Below are 21,710 nucleotides of genomic sequence, written 5' to 3'. Positions count from 1 at the left end.
ATAAAGAATTTATTCATTTAAGAGAACTATTGAATTTCCTTAATAAGTTACAATGAGAGAATAACATCTGAATTTTGGCATCATTTCATTGTTCAGATTAAAGAAAAAACTTTATGTTGTACTACATTAGTATTTTTACTCTGCATTTTAGTTAATATATTGTGAGAATATTTTATGTAAAAATCTAGCCTATAAGTCATTTTTAGATGATTAAATGAATATCTAGTATTTTGTCCTATTCTACATTATTCCCCTAATAATAGGGGAATAATATTATTATATATCATAATATCAAAACTTACATATCATAATATCAAAATATCATAACTTATGGTTTTATCATAACTTTTATCATAACTTATTAAAGACTTAAGTTATGATATTTCACTGTAATAACCAATACTGTTACGAACATTTTTGTCATAGCTAAATATTATGTAAATCGTTAATTATCTATTAGGGTAGTTTCCTACATGTGAAATTATTCAGTCAAAATGCATATACTTTTAAGAATTTCAATATATATTGCTAAAATGACTTCCCAAAGATTTATTATTATATATTCCTTCCATCAAGCTATAAAAACACTAATTTCTATGCTAATATGGAACAGTATTATCTATTTTAAAAGGACACTCATCAAAAATTCGACGTTTCCAAGCTATAGCTAAATGTCATGTGAAGTACACAGAAAACCCAACCACATTCAAATGTCTTATACGTGTGTCTCAGATTAGCAGGCAGATATGTTATGGATGTCAAGAACTGCAAGCAGTATTTCCTATCATCCACCGCTCATACACTTTCTGTGTTGAAAGCCCCTTTCTTCTTTGTATCCTCAATGAATTATAACCCAAGGTGCCCTGAGAAAGGAATCAATCCAGTCTGAAATATCCTAGTCTCCCAGTATGCCAACTTTCCCTTGAAGATAGCGGCATTCTTTCGACAGGAGATGCATCTACAAGAATGGCAGTGTGAACAGTGAGGACATAGACTCTAAGAATACAGCAGCATTCCTCACATTCATTCAGAAAGAAGAGAGCAATAAAATTAGAACTTTTGTCAGCCTGAGGTACCTAGAAAAAGTGCCTTCAGAAAGCACATTCACTGTTTTCTGTGTGCAACAGAAAAAGAAATTGACTTTTTAAGTCTGATTATAGTGATTATAAAACCAAAAAGTTTTGCCTCTATTTGATTTCTTTAAGTGATGTCTATTCCATTTATAGAGGATTTTAAAGAAAAGGACTCAAGAGCCTGTAGGAGTAATTTCTATTAATTACACATAGAGTTCTCTGACTACCCACATATCTGAATGACGTTTACTTATGCTTACATAAAATGAAAATGAGACATAGTCCTTTTGAGAGAGGGAAAAAGATAATATAAACAGATAAAGAATAAAATGAGATTTTAAAAAACAAAGTCCTTTAGCACTACTTAGATTTTATATTTAATCTGTACCTTGGTCCTCTCTACTGATTTGCTAATCTATTCTCATTCCCCTCACAAGTGTCAGGTCATCCTTTTTTTGGTGCTGCCTTACTTGAGTTTCCCCTATATGTTTAAAATATGTAATTAGTGGAACCCCCCAATATCTATTGGTATTTAGGGTATGCTAGAGAGAGTAAGCTAAGAATCCCAGGCAAGATTTCAATTTCACTTTATTCAAGTAATCTGACCACAAAAACGTTTGCCCTCTTGGGCCATCATTGGAGTCTATCAAGTGTGTAGCCAAATCCACAAAGTACGGGGAACAGGATGAAGGCTCAGAGCAGAAGAGATGAAATAAGGTTCAGCACCTGTTATTTAGGCTTGAAAGTTTCACAGCAGCTAAGGAATTTATGGGAAATAGGAAAGAGAAGTATTAATACAATTTCTTTAAATGAATAAATATGACTTAAATCACAAACTCTCATTGATTAAAAGTTTTCCTGCAGAATGAAGGTGATACCAAACCCTTGCATTACAGAAATGTTAAGAGCTGAGCTCTATTGAGAAATTGGGGGGAAATCACAGAAAATTTGCAAAGATAGAGAATTTCCACATGCCCTTTATCCCAATACCCTATTGTTAATGTCTTGCTTTCCCACGGTACATTTGTTAAATCTAAGAAACCAGCATTGTTATAATACAAATTTATTCAGATTTCATTAGCTTTCTTCAGTATCCTTTTTCTGTTCCAGGATCCTATCAAAGATGCCACACTGCATGTAGTCATCTCCCTAGCTCCTAGTGGCTGAGACAATTTCTCAGAATGTCCTTGTCCTTGCTGACCTTGACAGTTTTGAAAAACATTGATCAACTTTTGCTGAATTTTTTGTTTTCCTGAATGTCTCTCAATTTGGATTTCTCTGATGTTTTTCTAATGGTTAGACCAAGGTCATGTGTTTGGTACATGAGCCCCAGAAAGGTGAAGTATTATTCTCAGAACAGTCACTTATTGTTTTAAAGATGAGATTAATAGATTGCCCCAAGGCTTTTAAAACATTTTCATGTAATTTTACCTCCTAATCAATTCAAAATGTATTATAACAAAATGCTATCAGCAGGACTGTCATGAGTTTTTCTTTATCAAGAATCTTGCAGTTGTGACTATTTTCCTCACAGTGATACTATATCCTTCTAATGCGGCAATTTATTAGTGCAGTTCTGTCTATGGGTTAGACAGTTTCTAGTCACTTGACAGAAACAACTTAAAGAGAGGAAAGATTTAACTTGTCTTAGGGTTTCAGAGGTTTCAGTCCATGGTTGGCTGGCTCCATCTTGTTGGGCTTGAGGAGAGGCAGAATATAATGGTGGTGAGAGTGTGGTGGTGGAGGCTGTTCACCTCATGGCAGCCAGCAAGCAAAAAGAGAGAGAGAGAGAAAGACAGGAAGGGGTTAGGGACAAGGCATATCTTTCCAAGGCACATGCCCAGGGATCCACTTTACCCAGCTAATACCTGCCTCCCACTAATGCCATCATATTATAAAACCATGAAGGGATCTCTCAGGATCAAAAATGTCATCCACTGGCAACCTAGGCCTCAACACAGGAAACTTCAGAGGACATTGCAGATTCAAACCTTAACAATACTTGATTCTTAACTTAGCTACAGGAATACAACCATAAGAAATACAAAATTTTAATGACTGAATGACATAAAAGACACCACCCTTATGACCTCCTAGCATCTACTTTCTCTGCCACCTTGCCCACATCCTAGTTTAAGGCTAAAAAGCTTAGCTACTCATTTTCCTTGCATTTGATCCAGTGATGGCCTATGAAATGAGAGCTAGCCTCTGGGAGAATTGTAAGACAAAAGCAGTTCCTTCTTGACAAAGAGAAAGACACACAGTAGGAAGGCTCTTTGTTCAATTTTTCTGATGTGGATATGTGGAAAAAAGTGGTTGAGGCTATTTCAGACATGAGTCAAGAAAATCAAGGATTAAAAAACCAAATGCTGAGCATGGAAAAACAGGGAAGAGAAAGAGGGCTTTAGAAGACATTATTGAATCAGTGAATTAACCTTGGAACTGTTAAGTGAGCTGTTGACATCCTTGTTGTTTGTTCTGATTTGTAGACAAAAGTATCTTTACTGATATACACAGCAGTGTTTGGTATGTCTCATAACTCAGAAAGGATAAGATGGGAGAAACAGACCTGCTTTATTTTGCCTACACAGTTAAAAATGTAGTTGACCTTCTCTTTAAAACTGATTTCACAAGGGAAAAAAAAATCTCAATTCCTTTAAAAGATCAGCAAATCTGGCAACACCTGACAATTTTCTTCTCTTCTCTTCTGCTCCTCTGGCTTCATTCAGAGGGAATGAGGGAAAATAAGTTGATGAAGATTAATTTTCCAATTTCCTTGATAGTTTACATGGCCCTTTACATAGAATATAGGAGAAGCTCCTGTAGTCAGTCAGGAAATGATTTAAACCCTTCATAAATCCATTTACCCTCCATAGAAGCTCATGTAACTGATATCATGATTCTAGATGGAAAAAGCCTATCAAGTTTTATTAGTATTATGTTTTGAGTTTACAGTTTAAGGTCTCTACCTAAAGATGTGAGGTGAATAACCCATAAAACATGCCCCAATAAGGTATGCATAGGTGGTTAGCCCTCTCTACCCATGGGTTCCACACCCATGAATTCAATCAATGTGGTCTGAAAATATTTGAGGGGAATTTTCATCTCTACTGAACATGTACACTCTTTTTCTTGCCATTATTTCTTAAACCACATAGTATAACATAGTGTCTATTTACATAGTGTTTGTATTGTATAAGGTTTTATGAGTAATTTAGAGATGACAAAGTAAATGAGAAAATGTATGTAATTTATATATAAATACTATACCATTTTATATAAGGGAGTTAAGTATCCTTGGATTTTGGTACCCACAATGGGTACCAAATTTCCTCTAGGTAACAATCCCCTACCCAAATGAAGAGAAAACTATACATGGGCCATAGAGTACAACTGTCTCCATATTTACAAAAGGAATGACAAAAGGGAGAATCTTTTCAGCAAAATATATATTTAGATAAGAAGAATAAACATGTCACTATTAATGAGGCAACTTGATAGGAGGAAGGCAAAGTTTGTTATTGTTTCCACAGAGTAAGCATGAGACACCTTTTGAGAGAAAATTTTGAGGTTTTACTCAAATTTCCAGAACCTTCACATTCAGCATCATCTCCTACTTTATTCTGCCTCACCGAAGCATATCCAGGAGCAACAAACCCCTCCATTCATTACGCACAGATGCCATAACGTAGTGCTACAGGAAATGTGAGCAAATGCAGCAGGCCAGAAGTCAGAACCTATATGAGTCAGATTCTGTACCTGTGACAAATGCCTGAGAGAAACAATTTATGAGGAGGAAAGGTTTACTTGGGCTCAGTTTTTGGAGGTTCTGGTCCATAGACTTTGGACTTTGGCACCACAGCATCTCATAACAGTTGCATGTGGCAGAGGAAAATGTTCATTTCATGTCAGCCATGAAGCAAAGAGAGAGGAAGCAATCAGGGTATACTAATATTCAGTTCAAGACCTAACTTCCAACCACAAGGTCCTACCTTTTAAAGGTTCTACCACCTCTCAATAGTGCCATAGGCTAGGGACCAAGCTTTTAACACGTAAGCCTTTGAAGGACACTTCTAACCAATCATACTATTTCAGCAACTAGTCTGTGGGTGCTAGAACCTGAGGTAAGAAAAGAAGAATCCTTTTCAAATGGGGAATTGTCAGACAGTTGTAATTTCATGTTGCAGGCAGGATTGTGAGGTCAATTTTAGCTTAGCACACCTGCAACAGGTCCCTATATTCCTCTGAGTTTCAAATGAGACGTTTTATCATTTTAAACCATCTAACCTGATATTCAGTGCATTATAAGAAATAGGGATGGCTATGATTAGGATTTTCACATAAATTAGTCTCTGTATTGGAACGTGCTTCTGTTAATTCCAACAATGACTCCTATGGGCCAGGTGAATCAGAATTTTTTTCTTATCATCTTAAATGTCATAATTCACATCAGCTACAACCACAAGAGACTGAGAGATCCATACTAAGCCCATGGCCAGGGAAATAGTTCAGCCTCTTGAGATGCTGCCCTCCTGAGCATGGTTGCTGCTGTGTGAGTCCAAGAGCTCTGAGTCCAAGTCTGGTGGACTGCATTATTTCCATAGCTTCCTCTCTCCCACAGAGCAATTTACTTATTGGCAGTATCTGAAAGCTCTGAGACTGGCAGACAGAGAACCAGATTTCTTCAGTTCTCCCCTTCCATTGCAGATCTTGGGGCTCTCCTACACACTTTGGGGAAAATCCCTAGACCTGGACGCTTGCCACCTCTGGATGAACAAATTGAGAGGACTGGAGAAAGAGGTAAGCTGCCAGTTCCACAAATTACAAAGCTACTTGAGGGCAGTAGCAGTCCCAGTTGTGAGAGTAAAGGAATCCTCTGAAGTGAATGCAGCCTGGATGCTGACAATGACCCTCAACTAGCCTGTCACTTAGTACACATACAGCATCAGCTTTACACAGGTGTTGCTGTGATGGTTGTGTTTTTCTCTTCTTTGAGTGGTATGGAGATTAAGCCCTCAAGAGAAAACTGTTCACTAAGAAGTCAAATGCATGAAACTGCACAAATCATAGCCTAGAAATGCAAGGAATATGAAAAGGCAGAGCAGTATAACTCCTCTAGTAGCTAAAACCACCCTAATAATAAATCTAAAGAACAGAAATGGCTAAAATGCCAGATGAAGAATTCAAAAGTCTGCTTTAAAAAATGATCAGAGACCTGCAAGATGAATCAAACAACTTAATTAAGGAAGGAATTCAATATCAATATGCACTTTTAAAAAAAGAAGAGCAGGAGGGAAAAACAGGTCTTTTCCAAAGTGGGTACCAGTGGAAGGTGGGTGGGCACAAGGAAAGGAGAAATAAGAGTGAATATGGTGGATGTATTTTGTATCTATATATGAAAATAGAAGAAAGAAATCTGCTGAAATTGTTCTAAGAAGGTGGGGGAGAAAAGCTTCTGCTCAACAAAAGAAATGGTCTCTAAACTGAAGAGAACACCCACAGAGTGGGAGAAAATATTTGCCAGCTACACATCAGACAAAGGACTGATAACCAGAATATATAGGGAACTTAAAAAACTAAATTCTCCCAAAACTAATGAACCAATAAAGAAATGGGCAAGTGAACTAAACAGAACTTTCTCAAAAGAAGAAATTCAAATGGCCAAAAAACACATGAAAAAATGCTCACCATCTCTAGCAATAAAGGAAATGCAAATTAAAACCACACTAAGATTCCACCTCACCCCTGTTAGAACAGCCATCATCAGCAACACAACCAACAACAGGTGTTGGCGAGGATGCGGGGAAAAAGGAACCCTCTTACACTGTTGGTGGGAATGTAAACTAGTACAACCACTCTGGAAAAAAGTTTGGAGGCTACTTAAAAAGCTAAACATTGATCTACCATTTGATCCACTCTTGAGAGCAAGAGTGGATCAAAGAGAACAATACCACTCTTGGGAATATACCCAAAAGACTGTGACACAGGTTACTCCAGAGGCACCTGCACACCTATGTTTATTGCAGCACTATTCACAATAGCCAAGTTATAGAAACTGCCAAGATGCCCCATTACTGACAAATGGATCAAGAAAATGTGGTATCTATACACAATGGAATTTTATGCAGCCATGAAGAAGAACGAAATGTTATCATTCGCTGGTAAATGGATGGAATTGGAGAACATCATTCTGAGTGAGGTTAGCCTGACCCAAAAGACCAAAAATTGTATGTTCTCCTTCATATGCGGACAGTAGATCAAGGGCAAACACAACAAAGGGATTGGACTTTGATCACATGATAAAAGTGAGACCACACAAGGGAGATACAAGAATAGGTAAGACACCTAAAAAATTAGTTAGTATTTGTTGCCCTCACTGCAGAGAAACTAAAGCAGATACCTTAAAAGCAACTGAGGCCAATAGGAGAAGGGGACCAGAACTAGAGAAAAGGTTAGATCAAGAAGAATTAACCTAGAAGGTAACACACATGCACAGGAAATCAATGTGAGTCAACTCTCTGTATAGCTATCCTTATCTCAACTAGCAAAAACCCTTGTTCCTTCCTATTATTGCTTATACTCTCTCTTCAACAAAATTAGACATAAGGGCAAAATAGTTTCTGCCGGGTATCAAGGGGGTAGGGGGCAAAGGGAGGGGATGGGGTGGGTGGTAAGGGAGGGGGTGGGGGCAGGGGGGAGAAATGACCCAAGCATTGTATGCACATATGAATAATAAAAAAATAAATTAAAAAAAAAAGAAGGAGAGGGAGAACAATGGAGGGGGTGAATCTAACTAAGATTAAGCACATATCACAACAATTCTATGATAATAAAAAAAATAAGGATTAAAGATTTCTTAAAAAGTGTGTATGATTTCCAGTCTTGCTTCAAAAATGTCTTTATTATTAATTGTAAATTTCTTGTGGGATATTAAAAAGTTTACTCCATGGCAAAAAAAAAAAAAAGACCTAGATAAGAAAGTCAACAACACGTATTGGGAATTCAGAAAGGATATTGAGATTTTGAAAAAAAAAAAAAAAAACAGAAGTGTTGGAAATGAAAAACTCAATAACTGATAAAAAACACAATGGAAAGCATCATCAATAGACAAAACCAAGAAGAAAGGCTATCAGGGATTGAAGACAAAGAAAAAAAAATACTACATTCAGACAGCAATAAAGAAAAAAAATAAGCATGACCACAACTTTCAAGAACTCTGAGACATGAACAAGAGACTCAACTTAAGAATCCTTGGGATAAAAGGTAGAGCTGAAATACAAACTTAAAGGCATAGAAAAATCTGTTCAAAGAAATTAGAGCAGAAAATTTCTCAAATCTATGGAAGTTATGCACATCAAAAAACAAGATGCATATCAAAGCACAACTAGACATGACAGAAAAGAACCTCCCCACAACACATTAATGGTATGTTGCTAAGAATACAGAACAAAGTACTATTGAAAGTTGCAAAAGAAATATCCCAACTTACATACAAAGGCAAATCCATGAGAGTTATACCAGATCTTTCAGCAGAAATCCTAAAAGGCAGGTAAGTTGAAATATGTTAAGTTCTTGAAGTAAATAACTGCCAACCAATATTATATATATCAGACAAAGTTATCCTTGTTTCCAGAGCTTGGATATTGTGAATATTGCTGTGATGAACATTGGGGTACAGGTGTCTCTACTGTATCCTGTCTTACATTCTTTTAGGTGTAAAAATCAATGGAGAAATAAGACCTTCCAAGGTAAACACAAAGTAATTTAATTCATCACTACTAATCCAGCATTGCCGAAATTACTTACAGAAATCCTACACAGATAAGGAAAGCAGGCAGTCATAATCATTATGTTCAGAAGAGGAATAGGTAAATAAATAAGAAAAAGGAAAGAATCAAACATACTTAACTCAGTAAACTGGCAAGCTACCAAGAGGAACAAGAGAGAAAGAAAAGAACAAGCAGTACTCAAATCAAACAAGGAAACAAAATCAATGAGATACAGAAACTAGACAATACCTCTCAATAGTAACCCTAAATGTAAATGGTCTTAAGTCTTAGATTAAAAGATGCAAACTTGATAATTGGATTAAAAAACAAGATCAAAAAGATAGGGGCATGGCTCAGATGGTAGAGCACCTGCAATACAAGCACAAGGTCCTCAGTTTAATCCCCAGTATCATGCACACACAAAAATGATCCAACTATTTGTCTGCAATAGACACACCTAGCTGGCAAAGACACACACACACACACACACACACACACACACACCGATTGAAAGTGAAAGGACAGAAAGAAATATACCAAACAAGCAGAAAACAAAAGCAAGCAGAATTAGCTATACTCATATCTGACAAAGTAGACTTTGAGCCACAATTAATCAGAAGAGATAAAGAAGGTCAAGATATACTAATAAAGGGAACAATTCATTGAGAAGATTGTAAATTTACATGGTGTACCCAATAAAACAAACACTATTGGACATAAAGGGACAGATAAGTCCAGAAACAATAGTGGTGAGTGAATTTAATTCCCACTCCCATCAATACACAGACTATCCTGACAAAAAAATCAACAAAAATGCCTCAAAGTTAAACTTCACCACAGATGAAGTAGACTTCACAGATATGTACACAATATTCAATCCAATAGCTGCAGAATATGCTTACTTCTCATCAGCCCATGGAACTTTCTAAAAAGTAGACCACATTTTAGGCCATAAAGCAAGTCTTAACAAATACCAGAAAATAGAAATAATTTCTTGAATTTTTTCAGATCATAATTGAATAAAGTTAGAAATTAATAGCAGGACAAACTATAGAAACTGTAAAAAACAGATAGAGAAAGAGGTTGAAAATATACTTTTGGATGACCAGGGCATCATTGAAGAAAATATGGAGGAAATTTAAAAACGCTTAGAATCAAAAGAAAATGAAAATACATCCCACAACCTTTGGGATGTAACAAAGCCAGTTCTAAAAGGGAGTTTTATATCCACAAGTGACTACATTTTTAAAAAATCAGAAAGATATCAAATAAATAACCTAGTGATGCACTCAAGTTCTTAGAAAAACAAAAACAAGCCAAAACCAATATTAGTAAATAGAAAGAAATAATAAAGATGGGAGTAGAAATGAAAAGAATAATACAAAAAATCAGCAAAACAAAGAGTTGGTTCTTTGAGAAAAGACAAGATTGACAAAGTCTTAAACAAACTAACCAAAGGAGAGACAGAGAAGATCCAAATTAATAAATATTATTGGTAAAAAGTGTGTATTACAACAGGTCCCAGTGAAATTCAGAGGATCATTAGGGAATATTTTGAAAACTTATATTCCAAGAAATTGGTAAATGTAGAAGAAATGAATAAAATTCTAGACACATTTGACCTATCAAATTGAACCAAGGCGACACAAATAACTTAAAAGATCTATAATGAGTAATGAGACCAAAGGAGTAATAAAAAAAAAAAAAATCTCCCAACAAAGAAAGGCCCAGGACCAAAAGTCTGCTAGAGCAGACCTTTAAAGAAAAGTTAACACGAATGCTCCTCAAAATAGAAAGGGAAAGAATGCTACCAAACTTATTCTATGAAACTGGTATCACCCCAACGTGAAAACTGGATAAGGACACAACAAAAGAAGAAAACTATAGAACAATTTCCTTCCTGAATATAGATTAAAAATATCCTTAATAAGATAATTGCCAATGGAATTCATCAACACATTGTAAAGATACACCATAACCAAGGCCACTTTATTCCAGGGATGAAAAAGCAATAAACCTAATACAGCACATAAACCTAAGCACACAAATAAAATAAAATAAATAAAATCAAGGGGAGATTACATGATCATCACAATAGATGCATTAAAGTCTCTAAACAATTAAACACCCCTTCAGGATAAAAGCCCTGAAGAAAGTAGGAACAGAAGGGACATACCATGACATAAGAAAAGTCATACGTGACAAGCCGATAGCCAACATTATACTGAATGGGGAAAAACTGAAGTCATTTCCTCTGAAGTCAGGCACGAGACAAGGGTGTCCACTCTGTTTACTGTTATTTAATACAGTGCTAGAATTCTTAATCAGAGCAATAAGCAAGAGAAAGAAAGAAAAGAAATGCAAATAGTGAAGGAAGGAATGAAATTATCCTTATTTGCAGATGACATGATCCAATTCCCATCAAAATCCCAAAGACAATATTCACAGACTGAAAAAAAATCTTAAAATTCATATGGAATTACAAAGTCTCTGAATAGCCAAAGCAATCCTGAGCAAAAAGAGTAATGCTGAAGGTATCACAATATCAAATTATACAACAGACCCATAGGAGCAAGAACAGCATGGTATTGACACAAAACAGGGATGCAGACCAATGGAATGGAATGGAATATAGGACCCAGAAATAAGTCCATGTATTTATAGCTATCTGATTCTTGATTCCTTCCGGTCGTCCAAGATGTCGAAGCGAGGACGTGGTGGATCCTCCGGAGCGAAATTCCGGATTTCCCTGGGTCTTCCGGTAGGAGCTGTGATCAACTGTGCAGACAACACCGGAGCCAAAAATCTGTACATCATCTCTGTGAAGGGGATCAAGGGACGGCTGAACAGACTTCCTGCTGCTGGTGTAGGTGACATGGTGATGGCCACAGTTAAAAAAGGCAAACCAGAGCTAAGAAAGAAGGTACATCCAGCAGTGGTAATTCGACAACGAAAGTCATACCGGAGAAAAGACGGCGTGTTTCTTTATTTTGAAGATAATGCAGGAGTCATAGTAAACAATAAAGGCGAGATGAAAGGTTCTGCAATCACAGGACCAGTTGCAAAGGAGTGTGCAGACTTGTGGCCCAGGATTGCATCCAATGCAGGCAGCATTGCATGATTATTGGCTGTATTTGTAAAAAAAAAAGACTCATTAAAAAGTATTTTGCTGGGGGCTGGCAGCGTGTCCCAAGTGGTAGAGCACCTGCCTACTCAGTATAAAGCCCTGAGTTCAAACCCCTGTACCACCAAAAAAAAAAATAAATAAAAAGTATTTGGCCTCAAAAAAAAAAAAAAACATGTTTTGGAGAAAAAAACAACTTTCAACAAATGGTGCTGGAGAAACTAGATAAACTAGATATCCACATGTACAAGATTAGAAATAGACCCCTGACACCCTATATAAAAAATCAACTCAAAATGAATCAAAGTCCTTAATGTAAGACCTGAAAATCTGAAATTAACATAAACAAACAATGGGAAGCATTTCACAATATAAGCATAGTAGTGACTTTTTATCTAGAACCCAAATTGCTTAGGATATAAGAGCAAGAATTGACAAATGGAACGGCAACAAATTTTTAAAAGTCCTGCCTACAGAATGGTAGAAAATCATCACCAGCTATTCATCTGACAAGGGTCTAATATCCAGAATATATAAAGAACTCAAAACACTAAATTACATCCAATTAATAAATGACAAATTGATTGAATAGACAATTCTTAAAAGAATTCCAAATGGCCAATAAATACATGAAAATCTGTTCAACCTCTTTAGCTATTAAAAATAGCTTTTCAATTATATATTGATTATGCAAAAGGCCCCAATGTATCTAAATATTTATCTCTCTATACATAGATAACTAAATAAAAATATGTTACAAAATTGACCTAATACTAATGTAATATATATAATAAATAATAATAATTCAGTAATTTTCTTTGATATCTTAGCATTTGAAAGAGTTTTGGGAAATATATAATTTATAGAAATTATCTTTTAAAATATCAGTTCCAAAGACTTGAATTGGTACATTGATTTTTCTCTGAAAATGTTCCACTTAATAAGTAGAAAGTTTTTACTCTCTTTGGCCTTACTCCTCTCCTAAAGTATTATAGGAGTACATAGTTCCAATTTATTATTCTTAGTTATGTCTGTTATTATTGACAATGATGATGATGAAGACAGCAATGAAAATAACTTCTTTTGTTCTATATCTTTTGTTTCAGTTTTTAAGAGATATCCAGTGGAAAGAAATCTTTGAAAATAAAATCTTACAAGTAATCCCAACAATTAAAACAGCAAAATTAATTAGTAGAAATATGCTTTATAAGCTTACTAAAATGCACTGTTTATTACAGAGTCAATCACTAAGAACAGTAGGTATGATCATTGAACATAGAAATACAAAAACAGGTGTAATTAATAACATTTTCAGTCCCCTCTCTAAATTTTATCATTCAATTTATTTCTGTGTTATTTTTCTGACTGCCCAGAATGAGGAAAATACTATTATACTGGGCTGCAGATGCCATTAGTTAGGTAAAACAGGAGCTTATAATCTTGGAATTTTTAATTGAATTTATCCATAAGTTTGGAGGAAAACTAAAAACATTTTTGTTCAAAAAATAATAATAAGGGCTTCCAGGGTAAGATAGTGGATTACAATCTTCCTTCATGAAGGTCCCTGAATGAAAAGTAAGAGTAACAAAGAACAGACTATATACCAAGAACAGAAAGAAAGGAACCACAAAACAGGTGACTGGACAGCTAAAAAGCCATGGAAACAGAAAGGCTCTGCAGAGAACAGCTAGAAACAACCCACAGCTCCAATTCTGGCTCCTGCAGAGGTGGAGCTGTTAATATCCACAACCACAAGGTAAAACAGGCAACCCTAGTGAAAATGGACTGGCTGTCCTAGTCACAGAATACGTTGATAGTTCTGACAAGTCTTAAATCCAATGGGGGATTAAGTCTGACAGTGACTCCTCCTGCATGACAGGCCCATATTGGAGAAGTCTGTTTTGTCACTCCTCATATCTCAGAGTACTAAAGCCAGGCACCATCTTGAGAAGGAACCTATTGACAGAGACTAAGCTACTTGTGGGACTTGAAAGGAACAATGACAAGTTAGGAAGTCAGGGGTCAACAAGTCACAATGTCTGGGATGTCTGGGTGGCAGATAGATATAGAGGCAATTACAGAGAGAGGGATGGTCAGTCACAGACTTGTTGAGAAGTTTAAGCAGCAAGTAGCTTGGGCTGTGCAGAGTGCAGTGGGCAATGGCCCTACTTTCTGTGGTGAGGAACAAACCCCACCACCTAACGATTACTGAGGTGACTAAGAGGACCAATCCTAAACCCAACAGCCAGCAAATTGCTCAGCCTCCAGAGCTGCCTCCCTTCTGTGGGTGGTTTGCTATCAGGAGGGACTGAGGACTCTTATCCAAGGTCCAGCAGGTTGCTGGATGTTCCCAGCCTCCTCTCCCATAGGTAGTTTACTGCTGAGTGGGATCTGAAGCAATGAGAGTGGTAAGTAGAGTGTGAGGTTGCCTCAGTTCTCCCCTCCAGTGCAGATTTGAGTGCTCCATTTGCTTCCCTCATTCTCCATTGCATCTGGGAGAAATCCCTAAGCTTGGGTATTTCCCACAAACTGGAGGCAGGCGGACTCTGGGGCAAGTGGAAACCTGACCAGCTCACAGGCCACAAAGTTCATGGGGCCAACAGCAGCCCTGGGTATGCAAAGAAGGGAAGCTTCTAAAGTAATGAAGCTGACAACTGATCCTTAAACAGCCTGGCCCGCATCTCACATATAGCATGAGCCTAAACAGTAGCAACTACAATAGCCTTCAGTCACAACTCACCGTTCCTCCACCAAGCAGATTCCAATATTAGAGACCCAGAAAGAAGCTTCATCAGTTCTTTGTCATTTTTTATATTTCTCTTCTTCTTATTCTATTTTAGTATTGTTTTTACTTTATTTTAAAATTTTTTATAGTTTTATTTTTGTTCTTATCTTTACTTAATTTTCTTTATATGTTTTTCAATATTTTGTAGTCAGATTTTATCTTTTACTATTTTATCTTCACCTCCTACTAATTGTTATCCTTTCTCCTCCTCTTCCTCCTTTTCCTTCTCTTCTTCTTCCTCCTCCTCTGTCTTCTCCTTTTCTTTTACCTTCTCTCATTCTTTTTTCCTTTTCCTGACCTCCTCTTTTATTCATTCATTTATTATTATTGCTTATAACTTAATTAAATTTCAACATCATAGTTTATTCCATTTTCTTTTCAATGGTTATTGGGATTGTAGCAGTTGGCTTTAATTGATTTCAGTTCTGATGGTGTTGTTGGTATAGCCTTTTGTTTTCTGTTCTCAGAGGATACTGGAGATTGAACACTTTAAAGGAAGCTGCTCACTAAGATCCCAAATAAAAAGTAAAGATATTCATACACAAGACATGCAAATCACAATTTGGAAACATGAAAAGGCAAGACAATATGACTCCTCCAAAAGTTCACAACTCTCAATAATTGAATCCAAAGATATTGAAATGGCATAAATGTCAGACAAACAATTCAAAAGTTTACTGATAAAACTGACCTTGAAAAAGACTCAACTAAAGAGATAAATGAATTAAAGAAGTCAATTCAAGAATCCCGGATGAGAAAGATAATAACTTGAATGAGAAATTCAACTTGGACAAGAAATATAACCAATAGAGGTTCTAAAGAAATTAAACAAACTAACAGAAAACCTGGAAATGAAAAGTTCAATAAATCAAATCAAACTCAATGGGAAGCATCACCAATAGATTAGACCAGGTAGAAGAAAAATATCATGGATTGTAGACAAGGTTGAGGTGGAAGCAATCGTGAAAAAAACATCCAAGACCTCTGGGACACGATTAAGAAACCAAATCTACAAATCTGTAGAGTAGAATAGAAAATGAGGTACAAAGTAAAGGCATACAAATTTGTTCAGTAAATTATAGCAGAAAACTTACCAAATCTAGGGAAATAAATGGAAAACCAAGTATACTTGAGATATTTAAAACCTCAAATAGACAAAACTGGGAAATAACCTCTGAACATTCTTTCATAGTTAAAATGCCAAGAATACAGATGAACTGCCAACAATCAGTACTGTAGCCAGCAAAGTTATCCTTCAAAATGGAAGAAGAAATTAATATCTTCCATGATAAGCATCAACTAAAGAAATTATGATCAGTAATCCAGCATTGCAGAAGAAACTGAAGAGAATACTACAACACAGAAGAAGAAAGCAGATGTAGTCTACAGCCATACCACCCTGAATACACCTGATCTCAGAAGCTAAGCAGGGTCAGGCCTGGTTAGTATTTGGATGGGAGAAAGCAGATGTTCACGAGAGAGAGCTCAGTAAAGAGTAAATATCACTAGAAGAATTAGCAATTGAGATGCAGGAAAGAATCAAACTTTATTAATTAAATAACTAGCAAATCTCTAAGATAAAAAAGGGAGAAGTTAGTACATATTCAATAATAACCTTAAATATGAATGGTCTTAACTCCCCAGTTAAAAGGTACAGATTGGCCAAATGGATCCAACTGGCAAAGACAAACACAGGCTGAAATTGAAAGGATGGAAAATTGCTATTACAAGCAAATGGAACCCAAACTCAAGCAGGAGTCACTAAACTCAGATTTTACCAAAGAGACTGTCAGCCAAAATTAGTTAGAATGGAAAAAAAAGGTCCCTACATCTTAGTCCATTAAAAGTTTAGTATGACTGCAAATTATACACACCAAACATTTTTTGCACCCAATTTCTTAAAAAGGGACAGATAATTCCAGATGCAATAACAGTGGGTGACCTTAATATCACCTTTTTCACCAACAGGCAGATCATCCAAAATTTTTTTTAAAAATCAACAAAATAGATCACATTTTAATCCACAAAGCAAGTCTTAACAAATTCACAAATATTTCAATTTTCTTGTATTATGACAGATAATAATAGAATAAAATTAGACATCAATAGCAAGACAAACTACAGAAACTATACAAACACATGGAGATTGCACAATACACTTATGAGTGACCAGTGTATTACTGAAGAAATTAGGGAGGAAAATTTTAAGTTTTCTAGAATCAAATGAAAATCAAAACACAACTTACCAGAACCTTTGGGATAAAGTAACAGTGGTTCTGACAAGTTTAAAGCAATGAGTGCCTATATTAAAAAATCAGAGAGACCTCAAATAACCTGAGGACAGGACACACCTCAAGGTCTTTAAAAAAAACAAGCAAAACCCAAAATTAGTACATGGAAGGACATAATAAAAATCAGGGAGGAAAATAATGAACTGTAGACTAAAAGAACAATGCAAAAGATCAATTAAACAAGAATTTGGCTTATGGAAAAGGTAAACATGATTGACAAACCCTTAGGCAAACTATGTAAAAGAGAGAAGACACAAATTAATGAAACTAGGGATGAAAATGGGGATATTACAACAGATACCATGGAAATCCCAGAATCATTAGAGTATTTTGAAAATGTATGTTCCAAGAAATTGGAAAATATGGAAAAATGGATAAATTTCTACACACGTGATTTGCCAGTTGAGCTGAGAAGATATTAACAACATAAACAGAACACTAATAGAGGCTCTCCCAACAAAAAGTAAACCTCAGTAGCAGGTGGATTCACTGGTGAATTCTAGCATATCTCTAAAGAACTAATACCAATATTCCTCAAATTATTTCTTAAAATATATGGGGAAAGAATGCTTTCAACTTCATCCTATGAGCCAATATTATTCTAATACCAAAACTGGACACACACAAGAAGGAAAACTATACACCAATTTCCTTGATGAGCATAGACACAAAAATTCTCAATAAAATATGTGCAACCAAACTCAGAGACATATTAAAAAGATCATACACCATGATCAAGTTGGTTTCATTCCCAGGATACAAAGATGCTTTAACATACACAACTAAATAAATGTTAATATAGTACCTAAATAGTATCAAGGACAAAAATTACATGATCCTCTTAATAGATGCAGAAAGAGCCTTTGACAAAATTCAACATCCCTTCATGATAAAAACCTTGAGGAAACTAGTAATGGAAGAATATCTCAACATAATAAAGGCTATATGCAACAAATATTTAGCCAACACTAGACTGAATGGGGAACTTCTGAAGCCATTTCCTCTAAAATTAGTAATGAGACAAGAGTGTCTACTCTTACCACTCTTATTCAATATAGTATATGAATTCTTAACTAGAGCAATATAGCAAGAGAAAGAAATAAGAGACATAAATAGGAAAAAGAAGAAATAAAATTATCCTTATCTGAAGATTATATGATCCTATCCTCGAAAGACCCTAAAACCTTAAAGCTCCACCCAGAAAACTCAGAGATCTGACAAACACTTTAAGCAAAGTAGTAGAATACAAAACCAACCTACCAAAATCAGTAGCTGTTCTATACACCAATAATGAACATGGTGAAAAAGAAATCAGGAAAACAATCTCATTCAAAACAGCCTCAAAAGAGTCCTAGGAATAAACATAACCAAGGAGGTGAAAGAACTCTACAACAAAAACTACAAAACACACAAGAAAGAAATAGAAGACATTAGATGGAAGTTGAAACACCTTGGAGTGAGTTTTTCTCTCATTCCTTTGTTGGAGCAAGCTTTTTCTCACTCCTGGTTATTATTGCACCTAACTAGGGCTAACTGGGGCGACTGGAGATTCAGAAAAAACACAGGGTAGATGGACAGACAGAAAGTGGGATCAGGTGTGTTGGGTGCTCGGGCGGAGACACCCAACCCACATTGCTTTCTCTATCTTCATTTTTTAAGGCCTTACTCCTTTATAGTTCTTTAAAACTTTGCTTGTAAAGTCTTCTTTAAAACCTTACTTAAAACCTCTTTCCTTAGACTCACTTTGTCCCATGTTTTCTCATTAGCTTTCTTAAGGTCTCAGCCCTCAGGCTTGCTAGCAATTCCCTTTTAGCAATTCATTTCCCTTCAACAGTCTTTTCCCTTCAGAAATTCTTTTCCCCTCCATAAACCTCCCACACCAAAAAGCCAAAAACCCAAAAGCCTTCCCCATCAAAAAGCAAAAGCCTCAAATCAAAGGCAAAAGCCCCAAAACAAAAAGCCTAACATCCTCCTTCAGTGAGTCTTTTACACCCAGTGGTAAACAGGGTGGAGCAGTGGTTCTCAGGGAGGAACGTGACACTGTAACAGGAGATACCTGCATTCCTGCTTCTCTGAACATAAACAACTTAGGAGAAGCAGTTGGTCTGCTGGCCAGGGCTGTGCCAATCTCAGCCTACAGATGAAAGCAGTTGAGCTGCTTCTCGCCTTGCTTGTGTCCAGTTCTCATAGGCTTCTCATAATCTGCTCTCCACAGATTCATGTTCAGGGATGAGCAGAATTAATATTGTGAAAATGGCTACATTATTAAAAGCAATATACAGATTCAATGCAATCTCTCCTCTCAATGCTAAGGAAAACATGACATACCACATACACAATGCAGTTTTATTCAACTATAAAGAATAGTGAAATTATGACATTTCTAGGAAAATGGATGGAGTTGTAGATCATGTTAAGTGAAATAAGCCTGACTCATGAATACAATTATCACAGATTTTCTCTCATATGAAGAATCTAATTTTCAAAAAAAAGAAAAGAAATAAAAATAGAAGGGGGACTATTTGGGAATAGGAATGGGACTACTGGGAAGAGGAGGGCAACCAGAGTGCAAAGGGGGGTTGAATATGATCAAAATGCATTTTATATATATATATATAAATAAATATAAATAAATAAATAAAATGCATTATATATATATATATATGAAAATGTGATGAAGCCCATTATTTTATGCAAGTAATATATATATTAAAAATAAATTTAAAAAATGGTGAATAACAAAGTCAACCTAAAGTATAACCATTTTTATTCTTTTCATCTATATATCACATATAATATTACATACACATATATATATATATACACAAGTATTTTATACACAATAAAAGAATTGGAAACATAACAAGTGCTACACCACACATGTGCTTGCATACTGTGAACAACCACCAAACTGGTGTTTTGTGCAGCACCAAAAATAGTACATTTTCAATGCAGCAGATTTCTTTTTGTTATTTTACAGGGATTGCAGAGCTGGAAAACACCATTATTTATTACTTTTGTGTCACACTTGGCACAGAGCTGGATCATAGTAGGCAAATTGAATGAAATAAATAAAACTGTTAAGGCATGCTGAACACTTCAAATGAGCTTCAGAAATTATTGATGATCTGTGATACCAACTGACATGTCTTTATAAGGGCCCAAAGGACTGATGATATATTATGTATGGTGAAACCAAACAATGTAGGCATAATTGTATATATGTCTATAGATATAGATATAGCATTTTTACATCCATGCCAAAACTACAATCTCAGTGCTCTTACAAAAATGGATACAAATGGTGACAATGTGTATGAACTCAGTTGCATGAAGCGATTCAATGTGCAATGTGTGAAGAAGCACATGGAAGGAATTTCTTCCTTTCACTTGATGTTCTGGGATACATAGTATTGTGTGATCTAACCTGAGACAACACAAAAATATTATGTTCAACAAATGTTTGATGATGGTTTTGTTGATTAATTATATTATTTATGTGTGAAAACATGATTTTTGAAGACCAAATAATGGACATACATGTGAATTTTTAGATAAACCTTATTTGATACTTAAGAACTACCCTTGCCATCCTAGTTTCTGTATCTAGTTTAAAACAATGCCCCATAGAAATTAGTTGACATTTGTTTAAAGTTTTTTAATTGTATTTTTTAAATATTTGGGTATGAATGTTCACAGTTTTAAAATATTTGTCAAATCCCAGGAACTATGTCAACAAATTCTTTCTCATTTAATCATGCAAATTGCCCCTTTATTGCTGTCATTTAGAAAAAATTTAAAAAGGTCCAAGGAAATGTAAACATTTGTCTAAAAGTCACACCACTTGAGTTACTGTACTATGATTTGAACCCAGATCTGATTATTCACCTCCACATTCTTTCCATTACAGTGTGTATCTTTCCCATAAGGAAAAACTGTAAAAACAGAGCATGAGATGAGAACATTGTGATATTTGGACTTGTGATTCCTTCAAGGTAGAGTCACAGGTGAATCCTGAAAAATGACTTGATCTAGTAGACACTGTAGCATGTCAGCCTTGCAGCAAGGAGCCTTTCACATCCTTTCATCATCTAGTCTGGAAATGAACCCTTCTTATATCCTCCCCAAGTCTCCTGGGTTTAATTTTAATATGATGTAATTGTCCATTTACATTTCTCTGTTTTCCATAAGACTGTGACTAATTTGAAGGCAGAAACATTTTGTATTCTACCTTTATAGCACCAATGTTTAATCCAATGTCTGTTTTACCACACAGCATGAAGCCTGAGTGAAACAAATGAGTGAAAAGTCCAGAAGCACTGGCTTAATTCTAGACGGGTCCCTGACTAAATAAACAGATCATATGCAGCAAACCTACTTCACTTATTATATAGTGAAGACATCAAATTTTGCCTGATATTTCTACTTTTTCATATAGATTACAATCAGTAATGTCCAAAGATTTTGTGAAGACTCATGCAATAATATCAAGAAAGTGTTTAGCATTTCTTAGAAAAAAAATTATAAAACAGATTTTTTGTTATTGTCCTGATTTTGTACAGAGGTAAAGAGTATGTTTTTGTGTTTTTACATTTTTTAAACATGTAATTTCTTCTTGATTAAAAAAGCAATAGCAACTAAAAAATTCAATTACTCTCAGAACCATAC

General features: G+C 35.5%; 1 protein-coding gene across 1 annotated transcript; it reads left to right on the top strand.

The window, feature by feature from the left end:
- The first annotated feature begins 11,517 nt into the window (after positions 1-11,517).
- LOC109696722 (large ribosomal subunit protein uL14) lies at positions 11,518-12,112 on the top strand. Its single transcript, XM_020179883.2, has one exon. The coding sequence runs from the start codon at positions 11,541-11,543 to the stop codon at positions 11,961-11,963; it is 423 nt and encodes a 140-aa protein (XP_020035472.2). The 5' UTR covers positions 11,518-11,540; the 3' UTR covers positions 11,964-12,112.
- The last annotated feature ends 9,598 nt before the right edge of the window (positions 12,113-21,710 follow it).

The sequence above is a fragment of the Castor canadensis genome, chromosome 3, assembly GCF_047511655.1.
Source record: "Castor canadensis chromosome 3, mCasCan1.hap1v2, whole genome shotgun sequence".
Classification (NCBI taxonomy): Eukaryota; Metazoa; Chordata; class Mammalia; order Rodentia; family Castoridae; genus Castor; species Castor canadensis.
The sequence above is the reverse complement of the archived record's forward strand: the minus strand, read 5'-3'. Positions and strand labels throughout refer to the sequence as shown.

Coding starts and splice junctions, on each gene's coding strand:
- LOC109696722 (XM_020179883.2), top strand. CDS start 11,541: ATGTCGAAGCGAGGACGTGGTGGATCCTCCGGAGCGAAATTCCGGATT.